General features: G+C 38.1%; 1 protein-coding gene across 2 annotated transcripts in view; it reads right to left on the reverse strand.

The window, feature by feature from the left end:
• Positions 1–586: 586 nt before the first annotated feature.
• Positions 587–27,791, reverse strand: part of FMO5 (flavin containing dimethylaniline monoxygenase 5) — a 56,665-nt gene continuing 29,460 nt past the window's right edge. For both annotated transcript variants that reach the window (XM_058538958.1, XM_058538959.1), the window contains exons 3-9: positions 21,984–22,172; positions 19,679–19,841; positions 18,449–18,591; positions 15,207–15,406; positions 11,730–12,082; positions 5,712–5,784; positions 587–2,730 (exon numbers count right to left, since the gene is read on the reverse strand). In XM_058538958.1, the coding sequence (XP_058394941.1) occupies positions 2,385–2,730; positions 5,712–5,784; positions 11,730–12,082; positions 15,207–15,406; positions 18,449–18,591; positions 19,679–19,841; positions 21,984–22,172 (1,467 nt within the window). In that variant the 3' untranslated portion in view covers positions 587–2,384. The remainder of the gene's footprint in view (positions 2,731–5,711; positions 5,785–11,729; positions 12,083–15,206; positions 15,407–18,448; positions 18,592–19,678; positions 19,842–21,983; positions 22,173–27,791) is intronic.

Raw genomic sequence — 27,791 nt, forward strand, 5'->3', positions numbered from 1 at the left:
TAATTTGGCCTGACTTTGTTTTTCCAAAAGGACCTGACGTGGCCTGTTGAGCATGCATTGTATATCTGCTTTAAATATTTACTATGTCTCGAAAACAAGAGCAATGCCCTTAAAGATAAGGATGTAACTTCCCCCACATCGGCATTTTTTAAAGATAAGCATCTCTGCCTAAACTAAGGATTAATTGCTCACCTGCTGCGATCACCTTATGACCACCCACATTGTGACCACCAACCTGCTGTGTTCACTGAATTGCTGTGTGGGCAAAGCAATCTCATGACTATTATAAAAGGGACATTCCTATCATATGTGATGTATGCTCTCTGTTCCAAGATGGTATATAACCACTCTGTACACCCCACTTCTTTGGTGCCCTTCCTTCCTTGAGGAAGGAAGGCCCTGGGCTAGTCCTCAGATCTCACTCACCCCAATTTTGATTTATAGATTGATTATGGATTATTTGCATTGACAAATATAATTTTAAAAGCAAGATATGCTAAATTGATCAATATTAGTACACATTCATTAGTAACAAAGGCTTTGTATCTTGAGTTGTTTTGAGTTCAATTTCCTATTCACATCTTACTTGTAGCTTGGTTTAGAAGTTAACCAATGATTTTTTTGTAACCTTGCATGTTATAAGTAGAATGAGAGAGTCAATGAATTTAGAATTACATGCTTTTTATTTAAGGAGGAAACTGGGGTACTTGTGCTGATAACTAGGAATTATATTATCAAAGGACTATTAATTCAACAAATTAAATGCTAAAAGAAACAAATTTATATGTTAGAAGAAGGAAATGAAAAAGAAGCAAGCTACCTTCAATTTACTTTTGAACTAGAGTAATCTGCAGATTAAAAGATACTAGGTCCATTTTAATAGATGATAAATCCCCAGTATCACAAGGATTAGGGAAGGAAAAAGACCTAAGAAGTAATACCAATTCTTAATTCTCTGATTCTCAAAAGGCATTTCCACAGGTAAATTAGGCCAAATGGCAGGCAATTGTGCAAACAGTTACATGATTAGGAGGAAGTTGTAGTTCTCACATTTCTGGTTCTCTTACAAGTATTTATATTAGGAAAGATAATAATTTCTAATTTTGTTCTTCCAGTTGTTCAAATTTATCCTTTTTTAAAGTAATAGGCCGCAATCCCAAAATGTATTGCACAAAAGCTTATTTATGAACATACACCTGGCTGGTACATCCAGTACCTTCTTCATGAAATTCAGTGTGGTGGACCCCTAACACTTAGTTAACTTCTCTGTGAGACAAGAACACAGCAAAACTTCTACAGATGAGAAAACAGAATCAACAACAGCACCAGGACATAAACTGGAGTCCCTGCTTTTCATTTCATTTGCTCTGTCTTCCAGAAATACACTATATGACATAAGAACTTTTATAAGCAGAATGCCCCCATATTTAGTTATTATCAATCCTAATTTAATACATAAATGACCTCTTCGAATACTTATTACTTAGACTTTATGTGTGGGTGGGAGTGGAGGGGAGAAAGCAGGAGTAGGGGGAGACAAATCAAATCATATTTATAGGCTACACTATAACAGTTGGCAGCTAGTTATCATATTTCCTAAGGTAAAGTCTTGTTGGATCCTAATATGGGAACTAAGAGATCAAAAAGACAGGACAGCTCATTTAAAATCCCAAGTTTTTCAACAAACTCGAACCTACTGGCAGATGCTAGATTATTAGAACGACCCATGAGCCTAGAAAGTTGACGGTAGTTTCTTCACTGAGAAAATAAAGATGTGTTGCTTAGGGGAAAAGAGTAAAAGTGACGTGGTCTTAGATACACTAGTGAAACAAAATGTTTAAGTATCTACATATCTTATCTTAGATGCATACAACTGTTATAAGACCATTTTTTTCTCTTACTTCTCAGGAAACATACATTTAGTTAGAATATTAAAAACAAACAAAAGATTGGGCTTCTAATAGAAAACCAAATGCTATCAGAAGCAGAGTTACATGGAATCACCCATTTCTTATACAGATATTGACTTATGCTCCCCACCATAATATTTGGTAAATGACAGTCAACATTTATTAAGCACCTACCACAGGTCAAGAACTCTGCTAAGGACATACAAAGATGACTGAATGGGTACCTGAGCTCACAGTCCAGGGATTGCTTTAAGGAAAACGTGATAAGTCATTAGAGGAAGGAAGGTAAGCCAATATGAATGAAAAGCTGGGATTTCACTGTAGGGAAAAGAGGAAAGAGGATTAATGCTTTAGAAAGACAAAAAGTAGATTTCTAAGCAATGTGAAGCTGAGAGTTGTTCAATCTCATCAGATTCTGAAGGCATCTCTAAATCCAGCTTCCCAAAGAAAACTAGGGCAATGACAATGGAACAGCTAAAAATAGGTGATAATCATAGCAAAGAAAACAACAGCCAGCATAAACCTGGCCATTGTTATTGTCGAAGTGGTGGAACTTTTGCTTTCAATTACTCTTGTCATCATAGGCTTCCTGATACGATCTTCTGTGGTGAGGATAGCTTTTCGAGCTCCATCCCACTTTCCAGGGCCCTGTAGACGATACTGGATTGGAGTACATGGTCCCACGAATAAGTGTAATGCCAGTTTGGGGTCAGTGAAGGCCAGAGACAGCAGATTAGGCCTGACGCCCACCAGATCAGCAAGCTCTTCCATCGTATCTATATAGTCTCCTTGAATGGTATGACGTTGGCTCTCCACATACCTGAAGCAGAGAAGACAGAAGCCATGGCCTATCAACAATTCAATCAATTAATCAATGCTTTATTTTTTTTTGCTGAGGAAGACCAGCTCTGAGCTAACATCTATTGCCAATCCTCCTCCTTTTTTTTTTTTCCCCAAAGCCCCAGCAGCTAGTTGTATGTCATAGTTGCACATCCTTCTAGTTGCTGTATGTGGGATGCTGCCCCAGCATGGCTGGACAAGTGGTGCATCAGTGCGCGCCCGGGATCTGAACCCAGGCTGCCAGTAGCAGAGCGCGTGCACTTAACTGCTAAGCCACGGGGCCAGCCCCTTATCAATGCTTTCTGAGTGCCTGTTATTGGCTCAGTATTGGGCTAGGAGCTGTGGAAAATAGAGAAGAAAGAAAAGACATTGTCTCTATCCTTAAGGACCTTATAATCTACTAGAGTAGATAAGATAGATACACATGAAGCAGAGAAAAATATAAGACTTGGTAAATCATGTGGTTTTAGACTGCTAAATAGAAATGTAGAAAAGGGTAGTTAAAACAGAGCTATAATAAATCCTTGAAGGATGTCGAAGATATAGATAAGCAGAGAACAAAGAGGAAAGTATTACAAGTCGGGGGAATAGCAGAGTGAAAGAACAAAGCAGGAATGAGTGTAGAATATGAACATAGAATATCTGTGGGTACTACCTACAGTAGAGAAGGCATGTTGTGGAAAACAAGGCTGGATATAGAGAGGCAAATAGAGCAGGTCTGATACAGAGGACTCTAATGTTATCAGAAAGAGAGAACCCACCACAAAAATTCTCAGGTTTGGGATCCTCAGTTGTTTTCTGAGGGCAGTGGTGGTGGGGTCCCCAGAGCAGGACTTCCCAGGGCCAATGTTAATTGGGAATCCTGAAAGGAGCAGGGAGGTTGACTCATCCCACAAGAGGAAGTGGCCCTCCAAACAGAGCCAGATGGAATGATTACACCAAGTGCAGACTTGAAGAGCTAAAAGGACTTTTTAAAGGGAAAATGTGCTAACAGTGACACCTGTGGAAGGAGCGGGATTTAGAGAGCTAACTGGTGACTTTCTCTTTTTACTTTCTATAATGAAAATAAAGAACAATGGGACAGAAAAGAAGTAAGAGAATAGCCAAGTCAGGCTACTTGAGATTAGAGGTGCTTACTAGAGGAATCCAAAAACAAGGACAGGAAAAAATGATAGAAAATAAATTTGAGGTAGAATTGATGAGATGGAATTCCACAGGAACAGATAGCTGGTCAAATAGCAATTTATTGAAATGAGACTAAAGTTTAGAAGAGAAGAAGATAAGACAGGAAAACATTTGAGAGCTTTTCCGCAAGACAGGAAAGTATTTGAGAGCTTTTCCGCATGGATGTTTTGTTGGCTCAAGGGTTTGTAGGCATGCATTTATCCTATAGTAGAAGGTCAAGATCTATAGCATTCATGCAAGTTTCACAAAAGAGATTCACTAATACCTGCCTGGTGGGTTTGTTAGAAGGATTAAATAAACTCATACATATAAAACAGTGTGTGTACATAGTTAACTCTCAATAAAGTTTAAATTATATCCTTGGGGACTGCTCATGATCAGAAGGTAGTTAGACAAAAATAAGTCAAAGGAAAGAGAGGAGGGAAGTTGAAATAGAATAGTTTAGTGCCAGAAAAGCAAGAAAAGAAAGCACTCCAAGAAGGAAGAGATGTGTAAAAGCACCAAACTCAGTGCTGAGAAGAAGGAAAATTAAGTTGGTCACGGATGATCTTCAAGAGAGCAGTTGCAGAAGTAAGGATGGAAGTTACAATGCAGGGGGCTTAGGAGGGAGAAAAGGGTGAGAATTTAGAGCATATACTATAGAATATTCATTGTAGAAGTTTGGCAGTGAAAGAAAGGAGGAAAATAGGAGAGCACCTGGCAAGGGTATCAGAGTTAAATAAAAACTCTCCTCTCAGATAGGGAAGAGTTATGCTAGTATAGGCAATTGCAGAAAACCACCTCTTTGGGCTTGGAATGATTGTGCCTCTGATTTTTCCACAAAAATTTAGGAATATACCATCAACTTGCATTTTGTCCAAATAAAAAAATCACCCAGTGAATAAGCTCAAGTTCTGAAATTCGGACTTCTAAATTACTGTGTTCACCCAAGCACTAAGCCACTGGCTGATGTTACCACCTTCCCAAATCACAGAGACTATTCATACCATGAGCCGCTGTGACCTGAGTGTGCTGTTATATGATGACAGCCAGCCAAGTGGCCTCTGTAGATTTGTAAATCTACCTACAGATTTGTAATTCGACCCTATCTACTGTGCTTTAATTCATTGTCGCTTTTCCTTTCTCTGGCAGCTCTGCTAGCCCTTCAACTAATCCTTTCAAAAACAATATACCTGATTTTCTCTCCAGATGCTTTTTCCTACTTGACTTCTCTTTTAGGCCCTAAACATAAGATTTTAAATTATTATTATTTTTTTTTTTGAGGAAGATCAGCCCTGAGCTAACATCCATGCTAATCCTCCTCTTTTTTTGCTGAGGAAGACTGGCTCTGAGCTAACATCTATTGCCAATCCTCCTCATTTTTTTTTTTTTCTCCCAAGGCCCCAGTAGATAGTTGTATGTCATAGTTGCACATCCTTCTAGTTGCTGTATGTGGGACGCAGCCTCAGCATGGCCGGAGAAGCGGTGCACTGGTGCACGCCTGGGATCCGAACCCAGGCCGCCAGTAGCGGAGCGCGCACACTCAACCACCAAGCCACGGGGCCGGCCCCTTTAAATTCTTTTCTTAGGTTTTTCTCTCCTTCCCCATCCATATTCAAACCACTTAGTGCTATTTCTTCATTCTATAGTCACAAAGTATTATTTCCTTTTTCTTCAAAATATAATCTAAATCCTTAACCTAACATGAGGAAGGTAAATACGGTACAATATTGCTCTTATTAAGAACTAAATAAGTAGAAAAATTAACCACATTATCTTCCTGGGAGAATTTCTTACCTTTTTGCCATTTCCTCTTGAGCCTTAGCTATATCTGTTATCATTTCACTTTGTGAGGGCAATGTCTTTAGCCCTAAAGAGAAAAATCAAAATTTTAAGTGTAAAATTACCTCAGTAGGAACAATAATCCTATTAACAATTACTATGCTATGGAGAATTCAGAGAAATACAGGCTTGTTTTCTGTACTCAAGGAGGTTATGCCTTCACTAGATCACATTCACCCTACCACCACCACAATATAATGATATTAACATCAGTAGCTTACTCTGTTCTACTTTGTCTTTAGAAGATATTTCTCCTACTCTGCCTTCCAGCCAATAACTGCTTCCTTTCTAACATAGTCTTTCACTTGGGAAATGAAATATAGACATGAAGAAATGATAAGTGGCCTTAAAAGTATATGGAAAATGAGGTACAAAGTAAAAGGGCAGGGGCGAGGGTGGGAAACACACCCACACTTGTACTCTTAATAACAAAGAGGATTTATATCGCAGGAGAAGGAAGTAAAAATCAATTCTCAATCCCATTTGCCTCAAGTCCTACGGAAGATAAGACTCACCTTCTAAACTTTTTTATGTGGTGCGAGTGGGGGGTAAGGTCAAGAGCAACTCATAATACCCAATCTTGACAGATAAATTAAGCACTAATGCACAAACAGTTCCAGCAGTAGGAATTTAACACCAAGGACATGGCTAGACAAAGGTAGAATAGTATTTAAGTTGACATAACTCTAAGCTTAAATGATTAGCTTTATGCCCAGATTTACAGGTGCCACGCCACGTAGAAAATTTTAGCCACACCCAACTCTAAGATGTTACTCCATAAAATTCTGGAATGTATAATTTTACAATGGGAATATATCTTACCTAACATAAGCCTTCTCTCTATGAATACTCTAATCAAATGGTTATCTCATTCTTCCTTAAACATCTCTGGTGATGAGGATCTCATTACCTTCTAAGGAGATGATTTGATTATTTGGCTGCTCTAGTTGCTGGAACATTATTCTTTCTACTGACCCCAAAATTTGCCTCCATGCAACTTGCACCATTGGACTTAGCTCTGCCTTCTGGAGCCAAGGGGTCTAATCTTAACAAATGACAGCCCTTGTAACATTTGAAAACAACTGTCATAACTTCTTTAAGTCTTATTATCAGCCTAAACACTACTAGTTTCCCATATAACAGGTTTCACATTCTCTGCCATGTTGGTTGCCCTTCTCTGGGCACACTCTAGACACTATTCTAGGGTGTCCCTCTTAAAATTTGAGAGACATATTTCCCTCCCACTGGATCAGGGGGCCAACCCAGTGATGCAGTGGTCAAGTTTGCATGCTCTGCTTCGGCAGCTCAGGGTTCATGGGTTTGGATTGCAGGTGCAGACCTACACACCGCTCATTAAACCATGCTGTGACAGTGTCCCACATACAAAATAGAGGAAGATTGGCACAGATGTTGGCTCAGAGACAATCTTCCTCAAGCCAAAAGAGTAAGATTGGCAACAGATGTTAGCTCAGAGCCAATCTTCCTCACCCCCCCCCAAAAAAAGACTCAGAAATTCAACACTCAAGAAATAGCCTTATATGTTTTCTCCTTTTAGCCTTGGAAATTATTGCTTATATTCATAAGTCAATGAGGAAACACTGAAATGCTTCATTTGAGATTAGTCACAGGTCTCTTAAGATGCTCATAGAACACATTTTGAGAGTTGATTTCCAAATTATTTCTCATAGCACAACCGTAACTTTTACTTCTATTAATGAGAAACATTATGGAAGAGGAGGTCTATTTCTTGCCTGTGAGAGGCAGCCAATTCATTGAAAAAAGACAAACAAAAACCCTACTATAGATTAGATTAGATAGATAGATAGATAGATAGATAGGAATGTAGGAAGATACATATAATATCCTATGGTGCAGTTGTTTCTTAATTCATTAATACTGTTCTTGCAGTGTTTCCTTGTTCAGACACATTGTTTTTTACCATATTTCTTATCTCCCTCCTTCCTATCTTGCCCTCCCTCCTTATATTGCCAATTTAAATCAATGGCCGCAGCACCTGAGCAGATTATTTTCTTGCTTTCATTTCCAGCACACATTCCATCACCAAATCCCAAATTCACCAATGAAATTTCATTCAAATATGTCTCCTCCTATTCTTTTACGTAGGTTTAAAGCCCTCATCATGTCTTACTTGGACTTTTGCCACAGGCTTTTAAGCGACCTACTTCCTATTTCTCTCCCCTCTAACACATCTTCTGAATTACAAATCTGATTTGACTTCCCCTCACACAAGTAAAATCCTTCAATGTTTCTCTATTGCCTACATTGAATGCAAACTTCTTGCATGGCACCAAAGGGTTTTTCTTGTTTTTGCCTCTATAAATATCTCTAGCTTCATTTTCCTTAATTCCTATGACACTTTATCTTCCAGAATTCTGAACTACTTGCAGTTCTCAGAACTTGGTTTATTCTGTCATTTTTCTCTAACTTTGCATAAATATTACTGTTTCTCTGTTATGGTCAAGATTTCCTGGTCCTTTTAGTAAACTTTTACTCATCCTTTACAATGGATTTGTGGTTGTAGGAAGAATTGGGTACTTATTCCTCACTGCTCCCATAACAACTCCTCTATATTCCTATTAGAGCACTTGTTTAGAATATAGTAAATATCTGCTGAGTGAATGAACACATTAAGTGTCTGTTTACTTGTCTATCTTCCTTGCTTGACTCAGTTCCATAAAGATAGGAATTTTCTGTTTGGTCATATTTGCATCTCCAGTACCTAGCAGAGAGCCTGGCACATACTAAAAGGTCAGTAAATGTTAGCTGAAGAATGTCATTGAAGAACAGTGAGGAACTGAAGTTCAGAGATTTTCCCAGGGTCTCAAGACAACATGGGAAAGAAGTGAGCCTGAATTACAATTCTATGGAACTAGGTCTTTCAGTCTGCTCTCAGGCCTAAGGCAGTTTGTATTTATGTAATCCTGACTTGTCCCTGCACTGTAAGTGTAAAGATAATGTTACAGGAGAAAAGAGATGTGGCTGCCATCCTGCTCTTTTAGTCCAGTCCAGCCTTTTAACATGCCCGGAAATTGGCTGAGGTCATCATAAACTGAGATCCTCAGATAACAAGTTTCTACTGTAGAGTTTAGAACTTCATTTACCTCCAAAGCTAAACTGGTGTTCGTTTGAATTACCTCCTCTGTGCTAGGAACTGGTCTAGGCTTGAAATACAAAGACAAATAAACAGGATTATTTTATTTAAAGAGCTTTCAGTTACTACTAAGGGAGGGAGGAGATATACCTAGGCTTTTCTATCCAAGTGAGGAGTAAAGGGAGGGCATACCAAGCAGAGAGGACAGCGGAAGCAAAGGCACAAGGTACAAGAGTTCCTGCTGTGTTTGCTGCTTAGTTCGTTTGTCATTTAGGCATTTAGAAGATTGTAGAATGCATGATCAAGACTAGTGGAAGATGGGCCTGAAAAAGCAGGCTGTATCCAGTTTGTGGAGAAACTTGAATGCCATGCTATGACATAATATCTTCTTGTGATCCAGATAATTGGTATAATTTCACATGGTTTTCAAGGAAAGAAAGCTGCTGAGTGGAAGCAGAGCACTTGCAAGGGCTTTGAGAGGGCTGCAAAAGAGGCAAAGAAAAAAGAAAACTAGATGTCAGTCAAGGCAAGGAAGTGGGTTCAGTGTCTAGAAAAGGGTGGAATATTTTTTTGACAAGAGAACAGTAATTCCAGAGAACACAGGAAGAAGGAAAATGGGGCTTGGTAGAGAAAGGACAGGCCAGGGAACTGGACTGAGTTGTGCAGGCATGAAAGAATGGGAGAAACTAGCTAACCTTAAGTTTAAAATTGGCAAAGTGAAGGCAGAATTCAAGGATGAGAAAAGCAAGAATTTCATAGGTAGACAGGAGGGCTATAGGTAGAACAAAAACCTCAGGGTTCCTGTTGGAAGTTTGATCACGTTATAGGGATTCTTCTGATAAGTCCTTCCTTCTAGTGTTAGAAGAAAGCTGGAGGAATTAGCACTAGGCTTCTGCTAGTATAGGAAGCTGGGCTTTCTGTGCATTTCCCCTAAAATCCCCTAATCCCATAGCTGTAATGCAGACTTATTCAAATACTTATTTTTCCTGTTCCTCTCAACAGTTCACTTAGTCCTGGTAAAGTCTCAGTTGTTTAAAGTATAGTACTAAGATGCTGTGGCTTATTTTAATGCAACTTTTTCCCCTTACTTAATTAACCTAATTAAAAGATCCATTTAATATGACTGGAATTAATCCAACTTAATGGGTTACTTGCATTTGATTGCTGGTCTAGTGCTCTCAAGGAGTACATGATCTACTGGATAGAAATGAAAGGAATTAAGAAGTAATACAATTTTGGGGAAATTTGGAAAGGTTTTTGATCTATCAACTCTTAACACCATTGCTTCATTTTTCTCTGCTACCATGAGGACCTTTATCAGGGAGGAGGAAGCTATAATTCCAACAAGAACTCTGAATACTTTTAATTAAACATTAGTAATACTAGCAAATTTTATTATAACAACCATAGAATCAAAGAATTTCTTCATTAGAAGGAACCTTAAAGGTCATCTGATTTCTCCCTGTTCTGAGGCTTGAATCTACTCCATGTTGCCCTGGCCAAATGGCCATCCAGCCATTTTCATCCTTTTCCTGTTCTGCTTGGATTCCTTACAATTTCAGAGGCAGCCCATTTCATCCTGAAATGGCACCAGCTGATAGAAAAAAAGTTTGTTTTTAATGTTAAGCCGATATAACGCTAAGCTGCAACCCTCAAAGTTTCACTCCTTGGTTCTGGTTCAACCCTTTGAAATGATAGAGAGCAAATCAAATCCTTCTGTCATGGGACATCTCTTCAAATATTTGAATAGAACGTTCATATTCCCTGAATCTTATCTTCTCCAGGCTAAACCTCTCCACCTCCTTCAGTTGTATTTCAAATGGCACGTTTTCAAATGTCTTAACCATTCTTGTCTCTCTCCTTTTAAAGCACTCCAGTTTCACGTTTACAATATGTCTTCGGGTGTGGTCTGACCAGTTTAGAGAACAACTGTAAGTTCTAGGGCATTATAATTTTTTTAATGAAGCTAGATATAATTAAGCCTTTTGGAAGCCATATCATTCTGCTGATTCATATTGAGCCTACTATTCCAAACCCTAAAGTTTTTTCTTATGTTCTCCTAGCCAAACCTAAAAGAAGGAATATAAAGGAGGGAAAGTAAGAATTTAAGAGGTTGAATCTTCTACATTCTGAACTAGTCTTTAACCAGGTCTTAATTTGTGGCTGAAATCAAATCACACAATTTCTATATTTGACTTTCTTTGTCTATAATGAAAGAAGATGAAATTCTTTTGCTTCATAAATATATATCAGTTGTCTAAAATCTAGATGAGTGGATTCTAATCTGGAGTGCACACTGAAATCAGCTGGGGAACTGTTTTCTCAAAGATTTTATGGCTGTCCCACCCCAGATTTATTGAATAAACACCACCAGGCAAATCATGCCTACTTGGGGAAGATTTCTCAGGAAATTCTAATATACGTCCATGGTTATAAATTACTACTTTATATTCACTCAAAAATTAATTTTTTGAGCACTAATTTTGTGCCAGGCACTTTTGCAATCATACATACTATCTCAGCTATTTATTTATTTATTTATTTATTTTATTTATTTTTTTAAACATTTTTTTTATTTATTTTTTATTTTTTTATTTTTCCCCTAAAGCCCCAGGCGATAGTTGTAAGTCATAGTTGCACATTCTTCTAGTTGCTGTATGTGGGACGCGGCCTCAGCATGGCTGGAGAAGCAGTGCGTCTGTGCGCGCCCGGGATCCGAACCCGGGCAGCCTGCATCGGAGCGCACGCACTTAACCGCCAAGCCACGGGGCCGGCCAGTCTCAGCTATTTAAAAGCAAGGACATAAACATAATCAAACATACCACCAAGTAATTAAGCAATTAACTTGCATGGTCACTTACCTTTAAATACTTGAGTGGCCCAGCGTCCTTGGAGCTCTGAGATGGGCATAATGGCACCCAAGGGTTGGATCAAGCCTATGAATGCAAGAGTTGGCTTTTCCAGGTTAGGAGGGAAGACCTTTTTATACAGGGATATCTTGTTTTTGACTACTTTGACAGAATCTTCAAGAAAAGGAAAGGCAAAGCTATAGCCTGTGGCAAAGATAACAGCATCAATGTCATCCTCCCTGGAGCCATCTTCAAATATGGCAGCTGTTTCTGTGAATTCCTTCACATTTCCTTTCACCTTCACCAAGCCAGAAATTATACGATTTGGCAGGTCATCATTTACTGTTGGATGCTGATTCAGAGGTCTGTGAGTGGTAATCAAGACCAAAAGAAGAAGAAATGAGAGGGAGAGAGAGAAAGAGAGGAATCAGTAACATGTAAGTAAACAAGTGGATAAACAATATGCCAATGGCTCCCTCTTGGTCTATCCATGAAATTTGGGAAAGGTCTAATGTATACCAGCTTGGCACCAATCAGGGTCTCAGAGTAGATGTTGGAACCCAGATGGCACTGAAGGGGAAGATGGAGAATTGAAGGAAAAATGGTCTTATTTGAAGAATGCATGCATGGTTTCTCAAGGAATAGTAATGTTCTCAGTGATATGATAAGGCCACAGGACAATGGTTTCCATCCATATATCAAGAAGTCTACAGAACTGGACTATCAGCATTCTGTTGAGTCTCATTTCCAGTTTCAAAGGCCCAAGAGCTAGACTTAGACCATGATTTTCCAAACTGTATAATAAATTACATGTGTATAGTAATTTACAGTTATAAATTGATTTTATATACATTAACTTGAGTCTCACACAAACCCAGTGAAGGAAGCAGGACAAGTGTCATCATCCAGGTTTTAGAGATGAGGAAATTGAGGTCTAAAGAAGTTAAGTGGCTTGCCCAAGGTTACACAGCCTAGGATTTTAGAATTTATATCAAAATGGTTTTCTATGAACTCTTTTGGGATCCTCTGGGCCTGTTAAGTAGTATTTCCTAGAGACAGCAGAGGATAAGGGTGCCAAAAAAATAAGGCAGGGTTTCCAGCATCTTGGACCTTTCTAAAAAGCAGTCTGAATGCTTGGATCCTAAGTTAACAGGCTCTGAGAATCCTCAGCTCATCATGTTCAGACCAAGCTGGCCTAGACTCAGCAACATGATATGTTTAAACAACTATTGCTGGTTTGCTGCGTTTAGTTATGCTTTGACTCTAACCTTTAGGTACAGATTCTGTCCTCATTCTGACCTCATGATTTCATCTTTTGCCTCAAGTTTACTCCTTTTCACTAACAGTACCACCATCCACATAGTTGCCCAAGCCACAAAACTGTGAGTCACATCTGTCCACCATTTTCCCTTTCTCCTCTAACATCCTCAGAATAATTTTATCTATTCTCCATCTCACCTGTACTATTACAATTGTCTTTAGGGCCTCCTGCTGCATCCCCCTTCAATCTATCTTCTACATCATTTTTAGAGTGGTTGTTCCAAAATGTATTTATTATTATGTCACTCTCTTGCTTAAAATCTTTCAATGGCTCTGGACTGTCTTCATTCCAAACCATTTTTATTTAGCAGAGCATACAAAGGTTTTCATGTACCTGCGCAATGAACCTGGAGATGTACTCAATCACTCTTCCGTCGTCTTTGCCAAATAGTCCAGCCAAACCAGACTATGTGCAAGTCCCAGAGCATAATGTAATTTCTGCTATTCCAAGACCTTGTACTTATAATTAGAATGCTACTTCCTTACCCTATTTGTTTGACTATCTTCTATTATTCCATAAAGCCTCAATTTATTTTATAATCACCAAATTTATGTATGCTACAATTTCCATAATTGGGTGAGATAAATTGGTGAAATGTTGTTGGGGGACACACTCCTACAGTATCACCCCACTGATTAATTTCAAAGGAAAAAAATATCTTTACAAAGGAGAAACCTGGTAGTTAACACCTTATCTAAGTGATCAAATTTAGCATCATTAACATGGGATAAACTGATATCATTGGCTCCTGATGTGGTCCACCAGGAAGGGACAACATAACCTATGAGTATTTGTGCTAAAAATGTTTAACCTGAATATAATAAAGGAAGAACAACTATGCAAGTCCAAATTTAGAGACTTTCTGCAAAACAATTGGCTTGGATTCTTCAAAAAAGATGTTCATGTCAAGAAAAATGGAGAATTATTTCAGATTAAGAGGGATTAAAGAGACGTGACAACTAAATGCAATCAATGGTGTAATACCTGACAGGATCTTGGATTTAAAAATAAAAAAGCTATAAAGAATATCATTGGGACAACTTGGGAAATTTGAATATGCAATATATTAGATAAGGATATTTTTTCAATGTTAAATTTCCCAAGTGTGGTAACCGTATTATGTTTATGTAGGAGAAAGCCCTTTTCTTAGGCAGTATATCCTGCAGAATCATGGGTAAAGTGTCTTAATGACTGCAAGTTACTCTCAAATGGTTCAGAAGAAATCAAGCATGTATGCATGTTTGTATGTATATATACTATATATGTATGGATCTATCTATCTACAGAGACAGTGAGAGAGAGAAAGCAAACAGTAAACTGTTAATAGGTGAATCTAAGGGAAGGGTATGTGAGTGCTCATTGTATTTACTATTTTGTAGTAAGTAAATCTGAACATTTAAAAAAATAAAAAGTTGGAGGGGAAAAAGGCATTTAAAATCAGCCTCTAGAAATGCTTTCACATTCTATCTCCTTGGCTGGGCGAGGACTCTCATCCTTCATACACTCATAGCACTCTATGCATTTCTTTATCATATTCTATTGTTTGTCTTCTCATTAGAGTATTTAAGGTCAGATCCATTTTTTGAGTCTGCCATTTATTACCTGTGTGATCTTGGGCAAATTAGTTTCTCCAAGTGTCAATTTATTTTTATACCTGAAAAATGGAGATAAAGCACCAACCTATTGGCTGTTGCAAGAATTAAATGAGATACTGCATGTAACTCATTTAGCAGTATGCTTGTCTTGTGTTAAGTCCTCAAAAATGGAAGGTGTTACTATTTGTATTATTATTACTATTAGGTCTTTATTCTCTGTATTCTCATGTCCAGTAGAATGCTTGGCTCATAAGAGGTGCTCAATGTTTGTTAGATGAGTGAATGAATGATGCATTGCTTTCTACTACCATTTTGTTGCTGTTGCTGGGCATCATGTGAAAATAACCAGTACCTGGGGGAATGATAAAATGGTTAATGTTAAGGAGAATCATAGACTAAAGATTACAGACCAGTAGATCTTGGACTTCTGGGGGGTCAAGGTAGAACTCTGATCTCAGATTCTGTGGATTTTCTTAATGTACATGCACAGATAGCTCTACTAATAGCCTATGTAAACAGTCCTTAGTCTTGTGCCTTGGCCATTACCTCCCCACTCCCACGCTGGGAACATACCTGTGTTTAGGCTTTAGGCCATACATTTCATGGTCAAACCTTTGGTTCACCTTTTTTTCCATATATGTGTTTACTAATGATTCACCACAAATCTTTGCCAAAAAACGTTTAAGTCGAGAAAGGAACAACACATCAAAAGGAAGGCCATTGTCTCCTACACGATTCAGGATCCAAGCCCCTCTCCTGGTGCTGAGGAATACCTGGGGCACAGGAAAAAATTGTTTGCTTTTACCATTCTCTGGCTCATAATCCTTTAAAAGCATCCCATTTTCTTCAAGATTAAGTTTAAACTCATTAGTCTGATTTTTTAGCCCCTGAACAATCTTTTTTTATTTCCTGCCATTTTCCTTCTCAAAAACTAAGCTTACAATTAAATTGGTGTATTCACTGACCAAGAATATGTCTTACTCTGAACCACCATTGCATTTCTATTTAATGTCATTATGGCTCCCTGAAAAGCCCCCTGTCCTTTTAATTCTCCAAAACCTATTCATTTTTAAGATCCGGATCAAGTCTGCCTCCTCCATGAAGACACCATTGACTGTTCCGGCTGACAATTTTCTCTCTATCCGCTGATCTTCTCTAGCACTTATCACCTGTCTAGGTCATTTAAAATCATGGAATGGTAATGCTGAAAGCAACTGGAGATCATTCAATCCAAAACCCTCAGTCTTTTTTGCCTTTGACATTGTTTGCATTATTACAAAGAAAACTTATCACTTATATTGATATTAAATGTTTTACACTCTTATTTTCTGTCTCTCCAAATGCGTTTTCTCCAGGGTAGGAGATATAGCATACACATCTTTTAGTCTCCCCAACACATCATCATCATCACTTCCATTTATTGAGAATTGTGACCTGTAAGCCACTGTGCTAGGTCCTTTATCTATATTCTTATTTAATCAATACAACAACCTCTTGAGGTAGGTATTATTATCCCCATTTTATGGATGAGAGGCATGGAGAGGATGAATAACTTGCCTGAGATTATACAGCTAGTAAGTGGCAGAGCTGAATTTCCAACCCAGGTCTGACTCCAAAGCCTGCCCTTAAGAAATGTCCCCTTGCTTATTTAATGGAAAAACTGAAGATTGCTAGTAGAACAACAGGAAGCTGGGCAGTCTTTCTATGTTCTCTGCTCTCTAAAGTCCACATTCAGAGCTAATAACATTTGATATTCAATTACCTGGCAAAAGCATCACATTCTCTACATTACAAAACTCTCTGGAGATAGTTTCCAGAGTTGTAAGGTTTATAAGTACATTGCTTTATGGTCTTTTGTCTAAGTTCTCATGTAAAAAGGTGACCTTTCTACAGAGGGATGATCATGTACTTCATTCATATATTCTCACCGATGGTGACCTTAAGCACTATCATAATTAAGCTCTTTTACATGTCACAGTAAAAGAGCATGCATGGTCTTAGGAATCGAACAGTTTTGTGCACAGTCAATATAACTTTTGCTATATAAGTATATGGTAATATAAATGCTCAGATCCTAAAGCAAAAGGTCCCCTATGTAGAGATAGTGACAATAATACATACATCACAAGGCTCTTGTGAGAATTAAATAGTGTTTTTGTAAAAGGTGTGGCCTACAGTAAACACTTGATAAATGCTTAATGGCATCATACATCTTATTTCAGTTTCCCATCTATACTTTGTTTTAAGCAAATAGCATATTTACAAATCTGGATTTATAGGGAAAAAAAGAATTTTTTTACAAGAAAAGGATGTTTTCTCTTCATGAAAGCATTATACCACAAGAATTATTATACCAAAACTTCCATGATACAACTGAAATTTATGGATTCATTTAAAATTTTTGATTTACAAACAACTTCTCATAAATACAATTTACTATGTAAAGCAAAAAGTTAGAACGCAGCAATTGAGTTTCTTCAGCTTGTATTAGTGGTGTGACGGTGCTGCCCCTGCTATGAGTTTTCCCAGACACAGCCACCTTATCTCCACTCATTCTGGATGCTTTGTTCTTTGGCAATCTACAATTCCACCATGCAGGTAAGGCCCAGCTCCCTCCTAACTGACCATTGGACAAGCCAATGATGTTAAAGAAGGCTAATGCCATGGGTCCCTACCACATACCTTGCATATTCTTCTATCATAACATCCACACACATTTTTACTCTTTCTTATTTATATACCTATTTCCTGATAAGTGCTTGATGAATTAATTCATGGAGTAACATATGAAATCACTTTTGTGATGATAAATGGGGTAGTACTAAGAAGTATTATTGAATGAAGTTTCTGGATAAGGGTCATTTAACAAAGTTGTGGCATTAAGCTTCTATTTTTTTTTAAATAATTTAAAACATATTTGTGGAGAAGCACAGCTTAATTAAAGTTACTGAAGAACAATCAGGCATTTACCTATTGCCAATAAAGTTAAGATTCAATAAAGACATGAATAACAAAATATAACAATAACATGTCTTTTTCTAGGAATTTATCATGAAGACACTTCTCAATTCAAAATATGTGATACAAAAAACAAAACAAACAAGGGCCGGCCCCGTGGCTTAGCGGTTAAGTGCGCGCGCTCCGCTACTGGTGGCCTGGGTTCGGGTCCCGGGCGCGCACCAACACACTGCTTGTCTGGCCATGCTGAGGCGGCGTCCCACATACAGCAACTAGAAGGATGTACAACTATGACATACAACTATCTACTGGGGCTTTGGGGAGGAAAAAAAGGGAAAAAAAGGAGGAGGATTGGCATGGATGTTAGCTCAGGGCTGATCTTCCTCACACAAAAAAATAAATAAATAAAGAGTGAGGACCAAATTCACTCACCATCCTGTGAGTGAGAAGTTTTCAATGACCCAGTGTGCTTTCCTTCACGTAAGAGCGTGGTACTTCTGCCGGCCAGCAGAAGATCCACACTCTGAATGCTGCATTCTAACAAGCTTTCCCAGCAATTACTTGGTCTTCTTCAAAGCCAGAGGCACACTCTGAGGAGGAGACAGCTGATTGGGATTATCAGCACAGTCTGTGGTCATAAACTAATTCCTAAGTATGAGGCCAACTGAATGATGGAAATCTAACTGGTAACCTTGGCTCCATCACATCATCAATCAGGATGTTGCCAAATGAGGCAATGAAATGAACCCTACATTTGCCACTGGCACTGATGGGCTATGTGCAGGTATCCATACTCTCTATTGGGTTCACCTGCAGCTTCCTTGGTGAAGAAAAGTAAATAATTTACTGATTCCAACCTGCTTGGCTGTATGGCTAATCTCCACAGCAAGATCCCCTCCAGAATTCCCAATGCCAATTACAATGACTCTCTTTCCAGTGAAACTCTCTGGGTTCTTATAGTTTCGACTATGGAAGTACTGTCCTTTGAACTTCTCAATTCCTGCAAGAGAATGGAAAATAATTATTGGGTGATGGTTTATCTGATATCATTTGTGAAATCATTCATTCATTTTTTTTGCAGTGTGTAGCATCTATTCTCCATATGTTCTCATTTTACTCAGCTGCATTCTTGCATTTCTGAATATTTTTGCCTATTTTCTTTTCCCATAGCTTCAGAACAGAACCTTGTGATTGCCTATCCGAAGTAGTCTCCTTAACTCAGTATCTGTTTGTATTTTGGAATTGTAGACTTACAAATCCAAACTGCTTCAGAAAACCTCCATTCTCTTTTGTCTTTTCATCCTCTTTAAATACCTACTGTCATTTCAATTGGAGTATATATGTTTATACTCTATACAGTGCTTTTTTTTTTTAAATGAAAATCCTGGCCAAAGACTGTAATTATATTCTATCTTTAAGTTTTGTGTGTGCGTGAGGAAGATCAGCCCTGAGCTAACATCCACGCTAATCCTCCTCTTTTTGCTGAGGAAGACCGGCTTTGAGCTAACATCTGTTGCCAATCCTCCTCCTTTTTTTTCCCCAAAGCCCCAGTAGATAGTTGTATGTCGTAGCTGCACATCCTTCTAGTTGCTGTATGTGGGACGCAGCCTCAGCATGGCCGGAGAAGCAGTGCGTCGGTGCACGCCTGGGATCCGAACCCGGGCCACCAGTAGCAGAGCGTGCGCACTTAACCGCTAAGCCACGGGGCCGGCCCTATCTTTAAGTTTTAATTTCTTCCTTAGAAACTCAATATTTCTGTTTGTTTCCTCGATTGCTGAAAAAGCCCTCATTCAACCTAATGTGGATCAACTCCACATTCTTTCTTCTGATCCTTAGAAAAATCAAAGCCATTGTGAAATTAAATATAGAGCTCTCTAATTTTCCTCTAGTCTCCAAAATTACCATTATCTCTGTCCCCCAAATGGCAGTCATAAAAGTTACCCCAACATCTTTCAGGGGAACATACAGAATTAGAGTAAGCCTTATTTCATCCCAAGGTAGGATCACTCAGACCACAATCCTTCCATTCCTCAGAACTCAGGTCACAGGGATGGTTCAAAGGTCTTCCTTCCTGGTAGGCTACTCACCAGGGAAGCTTTCCAAGGGTAAGTTAGCATTGGTGTGATGGCCAGTGCAAACCATGACTCCATCGAAGACATTCACCTCCTTTTTCCCTTCAGATTCCGTGACCACCTCCCATTGGCCTGAAGTGGAGAAATCAGGTTGCTTCTTCACACTGCACACAGTGGTCTGAAAAGCAAAGTGATAGCCATAGGGGACTGTAACCACAGCTCTACAGTGGACATCTTCACTGACATCACTCTCCTTGCAGAGTGTTACACAAAGGGCTGATACTGCATAATAGGGCTCATACAGGGATATTTTATTTTCATACTCCACAAATAAGAACTCTTTTGTTTGGGGCTGTGGTCAGAGTGAGAAAACTTTCATGAGGCAGGCTAAATATAATCGAGTTGGCGGGCTAATGTTGCACTCTCCTCTGCTTCTAGGAAAGTGCAATTAAGGCAGTGCAACATGTGAATAAAGCTTGGGCTTCTCTTGTGCTTCTAAGACACTGCATGCACTAAATGCCTATTCCTCCCCTGACCTCCAGACATCCTGAGACCCTCTGATGCCTTCTTACCCCAAATCCTGTTCTCACTGTCTAGCCTTAAACTTGTGACTGAGCTATAGGGCTCCATTTCCTAGTAGAGTACAAAAACATCTCAGTGGCTCATATTTTATGTAAATGAACCTCTCTTTGGCTCCATAAACGCCCATTTTACAAGTAACTATAAAGAAAGAGGCTGTGAGATGGGATAGTCAGTGGTATAATTTTTAGCTGTTTTAAAATAAATAAATAAAGGTTACTCTACCCAGCCTAAGGAAACATTAAGAATGTGTTCCTCTGTGCTTCTAGGTTCTATGGCCATATATCTTGGTGGACTAATAGAGACACCACCTCTGTATACCCTAGCCATCCTGCACTATTTATAGTTCCTCTCTATCATGTTCTTGCTTTTACACAGGCTGATGCTTCTGCCTGGATCATCCTTTTATTATTTTTTCATTTGGCAGATTCTAACTCACCCTTCAACATTCAGCTTGGATATTATCTCCTCTAAGAAAACTTCCCTGGTGCCCGATGCCTCATGCCCTGATGGGTTAAGCATCCCTCCTCTGAGCTGCAATATGTAGATCTCTATGGAATTTACCATGCTGTAACACTTTGTTTTTATTAGTTATATTTATAATAAAATTTTCTTCATTTTTCTATCTCCCTAACTAGAGTATGAAATCGCTGATTTTTTTATCTTTGTATCTTTACTGCTTAGTATGATAACAAACTTGTTCAATAAGTGTTTAAACAAGTGAAGGGAAGTACCACTGGGCTGTAAATGACTGACTTTGTAAGTTGTCACTGGATATTACCATTTTATTATTGTTGTTAAACAGAAAAGGCGTGATTCAGCAGAATGATCAGAAGGTAGAAGCGGGGTGGGGGTAGGGGAATTGGATGAAGGAGGTCAAAAGTCACAAACTTCCAGTTATAAGATAAATAAGTACAGGGATGTAATGTATAACGTGATGACTATAGTTAACACTGCTGTATGGTATATTTGAAAGTTAAGACAAGAGATCCTAAGAGTTCTCATCACAAGGAAAAACAAAAAAGGTAGAAGATTTGGGCTATTTGCCAGCTGTCAGAAATATCTGTTCTTTTATGGCCATGGTTAAAAATAAGAAAAATTATGGGAGATTTTACAGCAAGAAGAAACCATTGAAGTGATCTAGTACAATCATCTTGTTTTCCAAACAAGAAAATTAAGACACATCAAAGTTGAGGAACTTACTTATCTGAGGTCACAAGTTCATTAGTGGTAGAGCAAAGACTAGAACTCAAGTTTTTGTTCCCCAACTCAGTATGCTTTCTTCTACACCAGACTTAACTTCTTTGCCTCCTTAATAACTTCTCAATAACTGCTTCACTGTGTTGTTGTGATCACATAAAATAATACATTGGAAAGTACTTCAGAAAGTATAAAAGGGCTAAGCAGTAACGGACAAGTTGTGAACCAGAAGTTTTAAAGTTCCTATACCTGTCAGTTCCCCTCATTTGTTGTATTGCAATCAAATAGTATAAAAGGAAGGCAATGAAAACATTCTGGCAGGTGGCTTCCTGGACCTGCAGCCAAAATATACAGAAGAGGGACGTTTCCATGAATATTTTTCAGGCACAGAGAAGACAAAGAGTGGAGTCTTTGTCTGGATAGGATAGATACATGTGCATATCAAACCAATCTTTACATGTAAGCACTGGTAAATGAAGCCACGTTGTTCATTTACTTGACAAACAACTTCAAACACAAAGATACCCACAAACTTCCCTACCTTCAATCGAATATACTTTAGAAGGTCAAATTCTTTGGCATACATCCTGAAATACTCCATGATCTGAGAGTTATGCATGAAGTTGGGATAATGATCTGGGATGGGATAGTCACTGAAGCACATCATCTCCTTAGAAGTGTTGATGATCACTGATTTGTAAATACTGGCCCTTCCTTCTTCAGGATTTTCCTGCAGTAAAGAAGAAGCATTCATAGCAACACGAGCATTACCTTTATGGTCTATAAACAGCCAATAAACATTTGAAAAAGTTTTCTGAAAGAAATGCCAATTAAAAGAAATTACACATACACACATATACCCCTCCACATCTCCCAGTATTTGCACCCTTGTGTAGTCTCTTCTCCTTGTTTCTGAATTGTCTTTATGACTTGCTTTTGACCAACAGCATGCAGTTGGAATGATACCGAATGGCTTCCAAGACTAAGTCATAAGTAATCTTGCAGCTTCTGCCTAGGTCTCTTAGAAAGCTTGCTTGGATGGAAGTTAGCAGCCATGAGAGAAGTCCAACTACCCTGACACCACCATACTATGAGGAAGCCCAAACTAGCCACAGGAAGAGAATGTTTGGGATACAGAGATGTGTAGCCAGCCCCCAGAAATTCTAATTATCCCAGTTGAAGTTCTACACATGAGAGCAAAGAGGCCATGGCAGATGTCCAGTCTCAGCTGTCACCTGATTGCAATGATATGAGACTCCAAGTGAGAACTGCCCATCTGAATAATACAGTCTTTTAAATATTTTATATATTCCAAAGCCTAGGTAAGTTTCAAAGGTTTTCAAATACTTGTGAGACTGCTTTCCAGGAAATATTGTTCTAACTTATATTCTGTCCAGTATATGTCCCCATTTTACCTCATTTTTACTAACTTAGAAGACTATTACTCAGTGTTAGCAAAAGTGGGGTGGAAATGGGAACTTATGCTAGAGAGAGTGTAAGTTAGTACAATGTTTTCTGGAGAGCAATGAGGCAAGTATATGAAAACCCTTGCAACTTACTTAGCCTTTTGAAGAAATATTCAGCATTGTAGACAAAGATTTATGTTAAAGGATGTTAATGGTAGCATTATATATAATATAAAAAGGAAATAAGCTAAACACCTGCAATATTGTGATTTATAAGAAATACACATTTGGTCATTCAGATGACCAAAATATACTTCCCCTATGTATTTGGTCTTTGTCTACAGTTCTTGGGTCATAGCTCCCCAAACTCTTGGAAGTTTCCAAGTGTTGGGAGTGACAAGGGTGTCTTTTTTTATGTCAGTGAGATGACTTTTGGAAAGCACCTAAGGATGGGGGCTAGTTGCCAATGGAGCCACCATGTGATTAGAGGGTTGGAACTTTCAGTCTCCCTCACTGACCTCCGGGGAGGGGAAAGGGGCTGGAGGTTGCATCAGTTGTCAATGACCAATTATTTAATCATTCATGCCTATGTAATGAAGCCTCCATAAAAACGCAAAAGGATGGGGTTCGGGGTGCTTCCAGGTTGGTAAATCCACAAAGACTGGGGAGGGTGGCATGCTTGGAGAGGGCATGGAAGGTCCACGCCCTTTCCCCGTACCTTGCCTTATGCACCTCTTCCATCTGGCTGTTCCTGAGTTATATCCTTTTATAATAATGCAGTAATCTAGTGAGCAAACAGGTTTCCTGAGTTCTGTGAACTACTCCAGCAAATTAAGTGAACCCAAGGAGGAGGTCATTGGAACCTCTGATTTATAGCTGGTCTTAGCAACCTGGACCTACAACTGACGTCTGAAGTCCGAAGTCCAAGGAGTGGGTCCTTGGAACCTCCAGTCTGTAGCTGGTGGGTCAGAAGCAAAACTAATAAACTGTGTTTGTGACTGGAGTCTGAAGTGGGGCTGGGGGGCAGTCTTGTAGTACTGAGCCCTCAACCTGTGGAATCTATGCTTTCTCTAGGTAGATAGGCATCAGAATTGAGCTGAAATCTCAGACACCTACAAGGTGTCTGGTCTCAGATCCATTTTAATGCACTAAAAAATACACTGAAATTTGAGAAGCACTGCTCTAGATCCTTGCTACCTAAAGTATGATCTGTGGACCAGCAGCAGTGGCATCACTTGGGAGATTGTTAGAAATGCAGAATCTCAGGCTCCACCCCAGACCTACTGAATCAGAACCTGCCTCTTAGCAAAACCTTCAAGTGATTCAGATGCATCTGAAAGCTGAACAGCATTGCTCTAGATGACATGAATCCCCAATTCAGTGTTCTTCCCCCTACCAAGGTTAACTCGTTTACTTCCTCAAAAACTTTCTAATAACTACCTCATGAGGTTGTTGTAGTGATCACATAAAATAATGCAATATCTACTCAGACTATTAGTCTGTCACTAAGATGTTACAAATGATGCCTTTTCAAATCTATTACATTTTTAAAAATTGTTTTGATTATAGAAAATCACCTTAACCATTTTGAAGCTCCCTTCCCTTTTTATTCCTGAAACGAGCAGATATTTGGATGCCGGGTATTACTGGCCGTTAAGTGTCCACAAAGGAGAATGTTCATTGACTTTGCCCACATTAGAGATAATTTTCCTCCCATTTGTATAGAAGAATTTTTCAGTCTAGGAATCTTGAATTGATCATTTTCAGTTGTCTCCCCCAAACTCCAATATCTCATTCCCTTTGGCTGCTAATAACATTTTCACAAGTCTCTTTTCAAGTCTCTCCTTCTAATTTATCCTACCTGTTTCAAACAAAGCATTCTTTCTAGAGTATGGCTGTATCTCTGCCCTAATTACAATTTTGGATTGCCTCATTATCTATAGTTTACATTTTTCAGTTTAGGATTGAAAGACCTCCAAAATGTCTTACAGTATATTCTTTATCTCCCCCATTAAATTGTAAGCCCCTTGAATTGTATTCATAGTTTTTGACACAGCTTCTAAAATTACAAATAGAACTTAGTAAATATTTAATAGATGTATGTTGAACGGTATTCAGAAAGGCACATATATAAAAAGGAAGTAAACTGCACATAATGCATAACAAACTAATGAAATACATCAAAAATTTATTTTAAAAAGAGTTGAATAAGATATATTTATCTTATTACCAAAAATTTGTTATAAGGAAAATTGAAAAATACTATAAAAGTCAAATCATAAAGATATCCATTTTGTATTATTTAAAATAGCAATTAATTAGAAACCACTTAAAACGCCCCTAACGTAGGTGAAAGGTATAGTAAGTTATGGTATCTCAATGTGATGAGAATTTATCTTCCACATTAGTCCATAAATATCCTGCTAAATACAATGCCGATCCTGTCACTCCACTGCTTAATGGCTAGGAAAACCAAATTCCTTATTTTGAAACTCAGCATGTTTCACAATCTAGCGAAATCTATTTTTTTATCTTCATTTAGTGCTCTCCTCAATTAATTTCAAGTTTCTGAGCCATTAAATTGTTCCTGAAACTTTCTGTGCTCTTTCATAACTTTAAACTTTTGTACATATTACTGCTTCTTCATTTGGAAAATTCCTCTCTATCATTCAAGAGTCATGTCAAATGTCACTTCTTTGGAGAAGACTTTCCTGTTCTCCTCACAAAGTTGGATGTCCTATTCAACGTCCAAGCTGCCAAAACTCTCTGCTAATATTGCCATTAAGGCAACTTTAACACACTATATTTTTCTGCATTTGTTTTTTTTTTTAATTTTTTGTTTATTGCAGTAACATTGGTTTATAACATTGTATAAATTTCAGGTGTACATCATTATACTTCTATTTCTGCATAGATTACATCATGCTCACCACCAAAATACTAATTACAACCCATCACCACACACATGTACCGAATTATCCCTTTCACCCTCCTCCCTCCCCCCTTCCCCTCTGGTAACCACCAATCCAATCTCTGTCCCTATGTGTTTGTTTATTGTTGTTATTATCTACTACTTAATGAAGGAAATCATACGGTATTTGACCTTCTCCCTCTGACTTATTTCACTTTGCATTATACCCTCAATGTCCATCCATGTTGTCACAAATGGCTGGATTTCATCGTTTCTTACGGCTGAGTAGTAAAGAAGATATACAGATGGCCAACAGACACATGAAAAGATGTTCAAAATCACTAACTATCAGGGAAATGCAAATCAAAACTACAATGAGATATCACCTCACGCCCATCAGAATGGCTATAATTAACAAGACAGGAAACAACATGTGTTGGAGAGGATGTGGAGAAAAGGGAACTCTCATACACTGCTGGTGGGAGTGCAAACTGGTGCAGCCACTATGGAAAACAGTATGGAGATTCCTCAAAAAATCAAGGATAGAACTACCATATGATCCAGCTATTCCTCTGCATTTGTTTCTGTGACTTACCTGAGAGTAGGATCTCTGTCTTATTCTTCTTTGTATCTCTATCATCAACACAGTACCTGATACATAGTGGATGCTCAATAAATGCTTTGAAATGAATTAATGAATGAGTTATGGAGAATGAATTTGGAGGCACCTAAAACTATGATTTTGAAATCAATACAGGAACATTGAAAAGGCATATGGTATAACTTTAAGTGAAAAAGTAATATTAAAAAATTAAATTCACATTCTAATCACCAAATATATAATATTTGTATGCATAGTGCAATTGTATACCTAAGTCTACTCATGTTTATATAATTATACATTGTATACCTAAGTCTATCCATGTTTATATAATTACACATTGTATAATCTCTTCCCTGTTAGATGGATATCTTTGACTATATTTTATTTATTTTAAATCAATAAGACTTGAAAATAGGAAAACCAAGTTGATTTATTAAGGAGGTAGGATTTTTTTCTTTTATTTTTGTGGAAATGTTTATACAACACTCATTCATAATAAAAACCTTCAGCAAACTAGGAATAGAGGGAAACTTCTTCAATTTGATAACGAACATCTACAAAACACCTACAGCTAGCATCATACTTAATAGTGAGAAAACAGACAATTTCCCCCTAATATCAGGAACAAGGAAAGGATATCCTCTCTCACCACTCCTATTCAACACTGTACTAGAAGTCCTAGCTAGAGTAATAAGAAAAGGAAGTAAAATTATACAGATTGGAAAGGAAGAAATAAAATTATTTTTATTCACAGATAACATGACTGTCTATGTAGAAAATCCCAAAGAATTAAAAAAAAAACAACTCCTGCAACTAATAAGCAATTATAGCAAGGTTGCAGGATACAAGGTTAATATACAAAAGTCAATTACTTTCCTATGTACCAGAAATGAACGATTGGATTTTGAAGTGAAAAAACAATACCATTTACAATAACACTCCAAAAATCAAATCCATAGGTATAAATCTAACAAAATATGTACAGCACTTATATGTAGAAACTATAAATCACAGATGAAGAAAGTCAAAGATCTAAACAAATGGAAAGATACTCTGTGATCATAGATTGGAAGACTCATAGATTGGAAGACTCAATATTGTTAAGATGTCAGTTCTTCCCAACTTGTTCTGTAGATTCAGTGCAATCCCAGTCAACATCCCAGCAGGCTATTTTGTAGACATCGACAAACTGATTCTAAAGTTTATATGGAAAGACAAAAGGCCTAGAACAGCCTACTTTGTCCTTAAGTATGGACCATACATAGTGACTTTCTTCCAAAGAGTACAGTATGGCAAGAGAGAAAAAAAAAAAGAGCAACGTTACAGTGGCAAAACCTGACAAACACCATCTCAAGCCAGGCCATCAAGGTTAACATCAATAGTGATAACTCATATTGATAGTATGTACCATTGATATGATGTGACAAG

Source organism: Diceros bicornis, chromosome 4, assembly GCF_020826845.1.
Source record: "Diceros bicornis minor isolate mBicDic1 chromosome 4, mDicBic1.mat.cur, whole genome shotgun sequence".
In the NCBI taxonomy this organism is placed as follows: domain Eukaryota; kingdom Metazoa; phylum Chordata; class Mammalia; order Perissodactyla; family Rhinocerotidae; genus Diceros; species Diceros bicornis.